General features: G+C 33.6%; 2 protein-coding genes across 32 annotated transcripts in view; one reads left to right on the top strand and one right to left on the bottom strand.

Moving 5' to 3' along the window:
• LOC145268208 (C-Jun-amino-terminal kinase-interacting protein 4-like) overlaps nt 1–12,031 on the bottom strand; it is a 405,923-nt gene that overhangs the window by 274,703 nt on the left and 119,189 nt on the right. For 26 of the 30 annotated variants that reach the window (XM_080123481.1, XM_080123494.1, XM_080123499.1 and 23 more), the window contains exon 1: nt 8,709–9,337. The exons of 1 other annotated variant lie outside the window; for it this stretch is intronic. In XM_080123481.1, the coding sequence (XP_079979607.1) occupies nt 8,709–9,008 (300 nt within the window). In that variant the 5' untranslated portion in view covers nt 9,009–9,337. Of the gene's footprint in view, nt 1–6,360; nt 6,382–8,708; nt 9,789–12,031 lie in introns of those variants that run through there. 3 more of the 30 variants (XM_080123505.1, XM_080123502.1, XM_080123507.1) reach the window with 3 other exon arrangements.
• Nucleotides 10,449–12,031, top strand: part of LOC145268211 (uncharacterized) — a 227,321-nt gene continuing 225,738 nt past the window's right edge. The window contains exons 1-2 of one of the 2 annotated variants that reach the window (XM_080123510.1): nt 10,449–10,586; nt 11,433–11,613. In XM_080123510.1, the coding sequence (XP_079979636.1) occupies nt 10,512–10,586; nt 11,433–11,613 (256 nt within the window). In that variant the 5' untranslated portion in view covers nt 10,449–10,511. Of the gene's footprint in view, nt 10,587–10,908; nt 11,049–11,432; nt 11,614–12,031 lie in introns of those variants that run through there. The other variant, XM_080123511.1, reaches the window with a different exon arrangement.

Genomic DNA, 12,031 nt, shown 5'->3' with positions numbered 1-12,031 from the left:
GATCACTTTCTCCATATTGGAAAAGATAGTTAAGCAATCAAAATAATTGAATTTCTTTCTACATATTAATTTTTTCAAACATTATTTGATTGTTTTTATTATCCTCTCCTATTCACCTCTTTGCCAAGCCAAATAAAGACGAATGGCAGGATAACTAATTTAAGTTGACTTAAATTTTTCTTTGAATTCGTCTGAAATGACGATTTCAAATAACTTGATACCAGACGCCAAGAAGGTCTTTGCATTGTCCAAATAAACTTGTATAGGAACACCAAACAGATTTGTAAACCTAATAAACGTTAATATAAAGAATGTAGTGTTCATGCCAGGTAATAGTTCCATATGTATGGCATGTAGACGTACATTTTTACGTCTTCATTGTTGTATTTTACCAAAAAATGACCGGTAAAGTCAACACCCACTTGTTGAAATGGGTGAACAAAATTTGCTCAATGAGTGGGCAGTTGAGAACGAATTGATTTTTTCACAAGTAATACAATTACAGAGAATTTTCTTTACCGATTGCCTCTCTTGGGGAATGAAGCAATCAGATAACCTCAACTTAGAAAGAGTTTTTTTTTTTTTTTTAATTATATTTTCACCCCAAACAATGCAAACTGCCACTTTGGTGTATGGGGATACTATCAGGGGCAACAAGTACTGGGGTACTATGTAGGGATTTGGGCAGCAAGATGTCGGTTCACATTACACTTGAACTTTTGCACGTCAGTACTGTTGGGGAAGCAAGGACCTGGAACGGAATTCCAAAGTCTAGCGGTTCTGGGGAAGAAACTATTGGAGTAGAAAGATCTTTTACATCTAGAGATCTCTACAGTGTGAGGGTGGGATTTAGCAGCCTGTCGGGTTTGTTGAGGGTGCTCACATTGTGGGGGCACAAGTGATTGCAGTTCGTCAGAGCATTCACCACTAAATACTTGTAGAACAGGCAGAGGAAGGCAACATTTCGTCGATGGGACAGAGGCTGAAGCTTAGATGCCAGTTCAGGGACTATCAGATTTGCGACTCTCTTTTGAACCTTGTCAAGGAGCGAGAGATTAGTAGCAGATGCATCAGCCCAAATGTGACAGCAATACTCCATACATGGGCAATTGGTGGCCTTATAGAGGTACAGGATACTTTCTACTTTCGGGTGTTAGTAGTTGTCTAGCAGGGTAGAGAGAGCCTACCTTTCTTGCAGCGGCCCTGGCAATGCTTTCAATGTAATTGTTCCAACTCATGTTTCCTGTGAACTTTAGGCCAAGGAGTTTGAAAGATATACTCTCAGATAAAGAGTCGTTGGTCATTGCTATAGATGGTAGAGAGGGTTTCTTGTATTTATTGAAGGAAACTAGTTTAGTCTTGGCGCTATTGAACGTGACCAACCATTTTTGTCCCCATTCCACTACAGATTGGAGGTCTTCTTCTAGTGTTTCTGCCATTTCTTTAGAAATGTGTTCATTCGTCTTCCTGTCATGCCTATTATAGAGTGTAGTGTCATCAGCATATATACCCATCTCAGAGGCAATTTTGTCGGGGAGGTCATTTCTGAATATCAGGAACAATAGAGGTCCAAAGTTAGGCCCCTGGGGCACTCCCGCATTTATATCATTTATATTTATATTGTTTAGATGTACGACTGTCGTGGACAACCTGGATTTTTCTCTTATCTAGGAAGGATTTAATTATGTTAAGTATTCTACCAGTGATACCGTATGATCTAATTTTCCTGAGGAGACCCTCATGCCATACCCTGTCAAAAACCTTAGATATATCTAGAGCTACCGCTCTGCCCTCTCCCGCTTTGTCCAGTGAACGGTATATGCGTTCAGAGATTACAGTTAGGATGTCTGCTGTGGAACAGGTTTGTCTAAATCCATATTGTTGGTCAGTCAGAAGTTTAGCATCTGTAAGGTGATGGACTAGAGCTTAGTTAATTAAGGTCTCAAATATTTTGGCAAAAAGTGGGAGGAGGCTAATGGGGCAATAATTTAATGGGTCAGTCCTTTCGCCAGAATTCTTGAATACTGGTACAACAGAAGCAGTTTTCCAACAGCCCGGAAAGCAAGCTTCATTAAGGCATTTGTTGTAGAGTTTAGAGAGAACTGGAGCTACTTCGGCTGAGCATTTTTTTAATAGCACAGCTGGGATGAGATCGGGTTGAATTTTAATAGCACAGCTGGGATGAGATCGGGTTGAATTGTTTCCCAAATGGCAACAATTTAAATATGCTTCTTTTGTTACCAATTCGGTCAAATGATGATGTTTTCCTAAAAGTATAAGAAATTTAACTTCAAAAAGGTGGATGTTGAAATTCTGTATACATCCTTTAGTTTGCAACAGGCCATCCTTATCAATAAACAAACCAAGAGATGATACACTTGGAGGAACAGCTTATTTGAGGGTTGGTTCAAATATTCCAACTCGTAAGGAAAGTCTTCCCTCTTCATACAGGAAAAGAGCAACAATTTAGCTCTATGGTTGATATCTATGTGTCAGTGTTTCAACCTATCACAGAACCTCAACACCTTCTCAAGAACGTTGATTCTCCTAGTCAAAGACAAAAATTCATCGATATTTATAGGTAAGCCATGATCGTTAGTACAGGAATCATTGGAGAACATATACAATATAAATTTTCTTGTTTGTGTCATTAAGACAAGGTAAGGGAGACACAGGCCAGTTGTTAATATGTTGATTTGACCAAAATTTGTATAATTGCTCAAACTTAGAGGTGGAAAGGACACTAGTCAACAAATCTGCAGAATTTTTGGACGAAGGAACATATTTAAACTGAGAGTTTTGATTTCTAGGTTAATATCATCCAGTATTTTTTAATGTCTTATAAACAAGTGTTTTTCTTAGTCCCTTTTCTATTTAAAAGCCAAGATAGGAACACTTGGGCATCAGATACAAGAAAATGGCAAGAATATTGATAGGCTTCAGCGCCTTCATCACATTGGGAACAATTTTCAGAGACAGATAGCCATAAGTTCTAAGATAGGAAGGGTCCACTTAATGGGAGCCACTTTCGCCTAAGTGAATAACAGAACATTGTGTTCCTTGTTTTACGTAAATCACAGAAGCATATAAACTTCGCCGGGGAGTCTTCCATCATCACGTCTGGGGAACCCAAAATCACATAACTTGTTTAACTCCTTAGCAAGGGTTTGCCAAGAGGCTATAAAATTTTTAGGGGTTTCTTGATCCCAGGACAGTTTGCTTTTCCAGAGTTGACTTACAAGGATCTTGCTATGAATGGTAACTGGAAGCAGTATGGATTAAAGATCATGTATACTTGAAATTTGAGAAAGAAGCCCACACCTAGTTTTGACTTTGGTGTCTATCACAGTAGATGTCAGTCTAACCGTATTTAGAAGCGAGGAATAACAGTACCCCAGGACCTTCTCCTGGGTAGGAAGAGCAGAGGTAATAGACCCATCTTCGATCATCTTGTTCTGAAAGACTGTATTGTTGGAGTTACAGGATCAAAGCTAGAATTCTGCATGCTTTCATCTGTCATGGACAGTATTATAAATAGAAAGGAGTGAGTTGTAATCACGACCAGTAGTGACCAAATTGTCAACATAAAAATTGTTAGTAATTACAGAGGAAAACACAGCTGAGTTATATCTCTCTGCATGAAACTTGAATACGTAGCTTAAAATGAAGGGGCTGGTATTAAAGCCAAAAGTGATTGAGTTATACCTATAGGTACACAATTTCTCATTCACTTTGAGAAAAAACAATCTATCCTTGTCCTGCTGTTTGCAGGTGGATCTGCAAGAAAGCCTTACGAAGATCTAAAAGTTATTTTTCCTAAAGGCCAATAGTAGGTCAAGCAGTTGTGCTGTTAAGTTCATTTCAGCATACGCTGCATCATTAATGCCCCCCCCTCCGTCTTTCCAAAAAACAATTAAAGACGTGATGGATTTTTGTGGTGACACCAAGGCCTATGAGCGATTCAACAATATTTTTCATACTTGTCAAAAGTAACAGAGAAAGGTCCAACAATATCAATTTGTTCATATTCTTTAATACCTCATAAATATTCATTATATAAACCTTGTTTCTCTAAAGAATGTCACCTTTTACACAATTTCTAGGGAAGGCACATCCGAGACAACTTCTCAAAATTCCAGAGCAGATCCACATATTTCCCATCTTTTAGCATGATGGGTTTTTTTTAAAGTTATCTTTGCTTCATCATACAAAGACAGTTTAATACTCATTAATTCCACCGAAATCGAGAAAGTTTTGAATTTCGCGTTCAACAAAAAAAAGAAAAAAAAAAAACAGCAAGTGTGTCGGAATAAGAGGACACACGATTCAATACACTTTCAACTAAATAGAAGGAACATTGAGGCAATGATCGGCAAACTTGATCAAAGGGAGACAAGTTTCCAAGTGATTGCCAAGACACTTGGTACAGATTTGAAGCTCTTTGGCTCATATAACCTTTGAGTCATAAGAAATATTTGAAGCAGTCCTTAATTGTATGGTCTGCCAATTTACAAATTTTATACTATTCACCAAAATAGTATTAAGAAGTTTTTAGGGATTCATGCTCTTTTTACGATTAATAGTTTTATAACCAGAGCTGACCACCATATTGAGTTGAACTTCTGATGAAGAGGAAGATAAAAAATAGCGGTTTTGGCAGGCAACTTTCCCACTTCTTTATATTTAAAGGCACTGCCTGTAGAAATTCTATTATGCCAAAAAGTTGGATAGATATAAATGAAGGATAACGCCCTTTCATTCTCAACATTAATAGGGAATTTGCAAAACAGGATGTGAGCAACCATTATTCCAGAAGTAGAACTTTCTGTGAAAAATTCCATTCCAAAAGATTTGTCCAATTCAGACAAGCCTAGTTTAACTTATTCTACAAAGGTTTTGAGTTCTTCCAATTCTGTTTGTTATCTGCCTTGCCTAAGTAATAATTTCCTCTAAAATTCGATTTTTGATAAGGGAAGGATTCATGAATTTTCCTTTTAAAGAATCTAATGCAACAATACAAATTGTCAGAGGAAAAATCCATATTTGAGATCAAGTCATAGGCTTTCCCCTTCGATTTAAATTTAAAAAGAAGCAATTTATCCGCTTCTTCCAAATTGGTGGTAAAAAATTCAAATCTTCTGAGGAGGATTCTAAATTCAAATTTGTCAGCTGATGGAGACCCACTAAAATTTGGGCAGTCCAAATCCAACCTTAAAAGCTGAAGAGATACTGGATTTTTAACATCATGGCCAGACTTTAATTTCTGTAATACTCCCTTAATATCAGAAGAAAACATTTCAGAATCTTGAAAAGCGTCAATGTCTCCTCCTAGGAAAAGGTTAAAATAATCTGCTCAAATAAGTCATCCAATTTGTTCTGCCACCTTTTTTTATGTCCTCTGCTCTTGACTCAATCATAGTCAGGGAGAGATTGTCGTTCGGCCATTTCACTGTGTTCATAATATGACATTTCTTCACTTCAATCTTGGCAAATAAATCTTTGGAGGCTGCCATTATGATAATTAAAAAGGTTATGTAGGCTGAAAACTAACGTAAATTAGCAACAACAAAATTAACGTGAAAGGAAGAAAGGAATTTATAATTTCTGCTAAACGAGTGGCAATATCCATAAGATAGAACAAGCGAGAATAATAAAAAGCGCAAATAATATTTAATCCCCTTCAAATTGAACTAATTGTTTTAATTTCAACTAAGCATGGCAATTAAATTAATAATTGAAGAGAAAAAAAAAGGTTGTTTTTAAGAGAAAATAATCCCATTCTCTAAGTATTCAAATACAGGTTTGCAGTAAATGGTTGCAAAGAAGAGAGAAAAAAATCTATTTCAAAATGACGCAAGACACCACACAGTGGCAAATAAATTCAAGGCTAACTTGAAACCCAAGTTTAGCAACAATGTGTCGCCGAAAATTTATAATTAAAATTAAATTAAACATACAAGGAATTATATCCCTTGCCTGCAATGAGAATCATGATTTTAAAGAAAATTGCCCTTTTTTCTTTTTTTTTTAAATCAATTACGAATATGATATTCGTAATCAAAGTTATTTCAAGAATGGTGCAATGTGAGCCACGTTACAGCATGACATTTTTTTTTTTTTTTTGCTACTAGAAAGCAAATTTTATTTTGCAATTTTAGGCGAAATCAAAACTAAATAGAATCATAATTTTTTCAATTTAACATATAACTAAAATTAATTTAAATCATAATCTTGCAATTTAAAGTCAAGCAAAAATTAATGAGATCATAATTTTGCAACTTAAAGTATGTGAGAAATTTATTCTCACATACTTTAGAACTCTGGCCGAGTGAAAAATTGACACAACAAAAGTGAACTTACCTGGTTGATTAACGCTGGTCATCTCTTCTTGATTGCAAAATTATGTTGCGTCATTTTGCAGCTCGGCTGAGCCTGGTAGAGGAGACTTCGAAAGAAGTGGTATTAAATTTCTTCTGAGAAGATTTTCAATTGTTCTTGGTTTTGGATCTATTTAAACAACTTCTCCATAGAAAAGGAGGAGTTAATTCCGTTGGATAGGTAAATCTAATATCAACATTCTTTGCTGATTAAAAAGACAATATTACATCAAGAAAGGGAACCTAATTTGTTAGATTAAATTGTCTTAAAGGTACAATGACAATATCAAGTGCCAAAGCCCTTAAATTAATAAGAATATTAAAAATGAGTCCATCCATCATGCTTAAAGGATTAGCTCGGACTGACTTGGTCAGTTTAACTCGCCCGCACTCATGGATTAAAATTCAAATCAACTAATGAGAAAAACTAAAACTAAAACATCAACTAATGAGAAAAACTAAAACTAAAACAATGCATTAATTCAAATCAACCATTGAAGTGTCGCAATGCAAGTCATGCAATTTCTCACAAAGAAATGTAAAAAAAAGTCATTTTTTGTTTTTGTTTCGTGATAACACAAGTGTGGTTTAAAATTGAAAAAATTTAATAAAATAATTTATTAAATTATTTTATATAATAATTTAATTAATTTAATATATATCATAATAAGCAATAAGACAATAAGTGTAAAAATATTTTTCAAAAAGACTTTATAGAAATTTTTAAATTGAAAATTTTCTTTTTGTTTTATGGCGGACCTGGTCACCTGCTGTCAAATTTTTATCGTTGATTTTACCAGGAAAATAATTAAAAAGTTTATTTAATGAATTTTAGCGTGGGCTATCACTTTTAAATCATAACGTTTTTTTTTTGTTTTTTTTTACACCACAAAAATAGCTCAATAAGGAGAGTTTTGCTGATTGACCAAAAAGCGGGGTATCAATTTAATAGAACGTTATAATTAAAAAGTGAACCCCCCCACACACACAGATGTTAAAAAGAATTAAATAAACTTAAAAAAAAAAAAAGAAATTTCTTGGCAATATGAAAATTAAGTCTTATCGACGATAATCCGCAGAAAAAAAAAGAAACGTAAAAACGAAATTAATTTTATAGTGAGGGGGGAGGGGGCTCGTTCAGATCCGCCAATTAATTTTTTGACATAAATATATGGTTTCGTTTTCCATGCTTCCGTTCCGTAATCAACCGTATCCACTTCCGGTAGCATAATTCGGTTTTCCCATAATTTTCAAAACTGATTTTGGAGATAACCATATAGTTTAGAATACATTTATAGTGCTCGTTAATATAGACCGAGCTCGAGTTTTAAATATGTTGTTTTAAGTAAAAAGAACGCAGTACTTAATTGTCATGTCGGAAATAGGAATATAAAATCCAAAAATTATGGAATTCATAGAATAGAATATATATTAAAAGTATTTTTTACGGAAAATTGGGGGAAATTGCATTTTCCGTAGATGTAAACACCTTGAAGATTGCAAATACAGAGGGCATACTTATCGCCCTTTTCGCCAATGTAATGACTGACGATTTGTTTTAGTCAATAGACAGTTTTTTTTTTTTTTACTGAAAACACAATAGCAGTCGTCCTACTCAATGAATTTTCGTAATTAATCGATATATTACTATTTTCGACACAAGGGAGTACTACTGTATTTTGCTTAAAACAACATATTTAAAAATCGATCTGTCGACTGTATCTTAAGTACCGAATTTAACGTAAAAAAAGTTTGCACAAGTCGAAAATATATGACGTGGAATTGCTTGTTATAAGCTGACAAGTGACATTCATGGATCATGTTTTTGACACTGTCATATTGTTTATTTTATTATACAAAAGGAAATATAAAAGTCAAGTGTTTTAGCTGATAAAAACTAACAAAAGGTATAAAAGATCGAAAATTAAAAAAAAAAAAAAGGCCATTAAAATGTTTACTGTTAAACAGTCGATAATATTCATTGAGTTTCACAAGACAAGAATGTTATGACAACGAACACGAAATAAACATGATCATCTATGTACAATTGTTGTTTTGAACTTCACAATCATGGGAAAAAATTGTAACGGAGAATATCCACTGACATTGTTCACTTGGACTGAAATATTTTTTATGAACAAACGCATTATTTCAGTACTTACCTCACTATTTTACACAAAATATTTACTTTTTATAATTACATATAAGCACATGAAACTTTAATGAACCTATATGCATTATTGCATTGCTAGCAAAGTGAAAAACAAAAATAAAACAACACCATAAAATCTGAAATGATGGGATACAAAGTTAGAAATGTGAAATACGTACCTGTTCGGCACCTTTTCTTAGTTGTTTTTCTCTTTCGTATTGGGTCAATAGTTGCTCGTTGTCATCTCTAAGCAATTCTATTTCGACCTCTATCTGTTGTTTGTCCGAAAAGGCTAGGTCTAAGTTCTCTAGGATGCCGACCACCAACGGCATCAGCTCCTTCACGACGTCCTCATCATATTTCTTGATCATCCGTTCGAACTCCTTGTAGATGCTAGCTGCCAGCGACTGCACCTTCTCCGACATAACGTGTCCCTCCTCCTGGGTTCCATATACCGTCTCGCCCATATCGGCATCCATGGCTCACGATTATTATTGTTGTTAATATTCTTTTTGAGAAATGGTGGTAATCTTCCACTGGCAATGCTGAAATAATTGCTTCTAACTTTAACTTTCTTCCTTTCAATTTGCTTAACTTTTTAATGAAGAGTTTAAGAACGAGTGGGGGAGTGGATGGGATCAGTGGTGAAGAGGGAGTAGAGGGTGTTTTCTGCTTCTGTTCTCTTTTACTTAGAACTTCAATTAAATATTAAAAAAAAAAAAAAAAAACTAGGATTGTACGGGTGGGGGAGAGAAAGAACCAATTAATAGTGTACAATGCTGCCACTCTAGTAAGCACTAACAGATACTTCGACAGCTAAAATTCTTACTGCTCACATCCGTCATTTACTAAACTAGGTGAGGGTTACATGACAGAGGGAGAGAGAGAATAACTAGTTAGGTACGGTAATTTGTCAGTGTCTGGACAAACGTATATATACATACATATATATGTGTATATATATATATATATATATATATATATATATGTTAATACACACTTTCAAATATGCCAGTACCAATAATTGCTAATGCACGTTTTCTATTTACATCAAGAACAAAATTTATAGATTGTCTTTTATCTTTATTCAACAGATAATTATTTTTGAAAAAGCTAAAAATATTTAATACATAACTACGACAATGAAAGCTTTTTTTTCACACGTGTAAAAATTAAGTGCAGAATTACTTTAAATAACCGATAACAATCTGGATAAAATAATTACGATGATATAAAAATGTCTGGGGTTTTTTTTTTGTTTTTTTTTATTTTATTTATATAATTGATCGGATGAATTTCTCTCTCTCCCCCACCGCTTAAAACAACGAAAATATGTGCGTAGACTATAGAACAAGTTTAACTGATATTTTTAACCGAATTCTTCGAATTGAAATTGCATTTATCACTTAAAAAATGTACGTGAAACAACTTATGCGGTTATTATGCCCAGTGTGTATTATTTAGTTTGTACTCCGAAGAAAACAACAGTTTCTGTATTATTTTTTTTATGTGGTTAGAACTGTCACTTGTGGAGATAAGCGAATAAGTAGGGTCTCTTTATATTGTGTGTGTGTGTGTGTGTGTTATCACAGCAGGACAAATTTGGGAATGAGGTGTTAAAATTCTATAGAGAATAACGATTAGAAACGGGGATGAAAGTAACGAGAGTGGCAAAGTGCGTATCGGGCAATAAATATTGACACCAGGTGAAAACAAGAAGAACATATACGAATGTACTTTTTTCTATTTGTTGATGAAGAAAGTGGAGGAAGGATAGTAGTCGTTGCTTTAGTCGTGGGTTATTTCTACTTGTCTGCGATAAAAACAGCTGTTGCTTCTTCTTTTTCGGCGGCGGTAGCAACACTAGGAGAGCATGGATAACGAAGACAAGGACGTGCCGGAAGGGAAAAGGCAGATCCATTTTCTACCCAATCTGCCAGTCTGCCATAGCATATTGATCTCCATCAAAGTCGCCTCATTATATGATGAAGAGCGCATGCGTGTACATAATGGCCGCTCTAGTATACTTGTCTGCTGACAACACTCACCTCTCAATGGTACTGTATTCGAATAAACATTTATTTGAAGACAAGATATTGATTAAAACAATAATAATTTTATTGTAAATTGTTAAAATAGAATTAATAATATTTTATAGTGATGTATAGTGTTTTTATTTTTTATTTTTTAGTTATTAAGTAATATTTACTTTAATATTTTAAACAAAAAATTACAAGCATTATGTCTATTTTAGAAAGCAGGAAAATGTGGACGGAATTAATTAACAGTTGAACGAAAATATTAAAAAATATAATTTTTCTACGTTCGGTGTAATTTACATGGTCTCTTAGTATACATTTTAAGAGTGTTTAATTTCCTGAGTGTCACATTCTTCTGAGGACCTTCTTTTAGTGGATCTTATCAAAGAAGACTTGTGTCAATTACCGCATTATATGACTTGTTCATTTTTTTAATCAGACGAATTTCCGCCTCCTTTTTGATTTGTGTTGAAAAAAAAAGTGAGCTTTATTATTATTATTATTATTATTATTATTATTAATATTCAGGAAAATAATAATTCTTATTATGTCCATATTCAGAATAGTAATTAAACTTATTTTCGTTTTTATTCATTTACCCATGTTTGTTTTGAAAAGTCATAACAAAAATGTGCTAATTTCGCTAATTTTTGTTATCACAACTTCCGAAAATTATGAATAAAAATAAAAGATAGAAAAAATAGAAATATTATTTTAATTTAAATTTAACTAGTAATTATGTTTTTTTTTCTTTTTTATTCATAAATGTTGTAAACGAAATTCAAAATTTATTTGAAGTGAATACATATTCAATTTGATTTTTTATTATTCGTTAATTTTTTTCTCTTCTCTCTATCTCTTTAGAGTAAAAAACCGACAATGTGGGCAAATATCTGTAGACGCGTTTGCACGAATAAACACTATTCGTCTCCAATAAATTTATTAAATGTCCGGATGACGACACGACTTAACCATCATGGGAAACCTCTCAAATCTGTGAGGATCGGATGTGGCAGTGGTTTTTGGGGTGACAGTTCTATTGCCGGTTAGTATTATTTATTGTTATTTAAAATAAAATCCAGCGGGTTTGTATTACAATCCACAGACTACGAAAAAGTAGTCCAAAATTTAAAACCCACCCTATATATGTTACCGTGACATATATAGGGTAGGTTTCTAACAGTATTTTGTGTAATTATTTTAGTTTTAACTCATTTTTCAAAACTTTACGCATTTAACAGTCAGTTCGCCGCCATTTGTCTTTTTCACGCATATCGAAAAACATTGTATAATTTTCGAACCGATTAAACGTTTTAAAGTGAGTAAAACCGCTAACAACTTTTCCAGATAAGTAAAAGAGTAATTTATCTTGCCTTTGATAACATTTATTCGTTATATATTTTTTTAATTTTTTGCCACTTTTTCGTAGTCTGTTGATTGTAATACATACCCATTTCTCGTTT

Source organism: Euprymna scolopes, chromosome 43 (genome assembly GCF_053919585.1).
Source record: "Euprymna scolopes isolate OS-2025 chromosome 43, ASM5391958v1, whole genome shotgun sequence".
Taxonomy (NCBI): domain Eukaryota; kingdom Metazoa; phylum Mollusca; class Cephalopoda; order Sepiida; family Sepiolidae; genus Euprymna; species Euprymna scolopes.
Note: the sequence above shows the minus strand (reverse complement) of the source record. Positions and strands in the feature narration are given on the sequence as shown.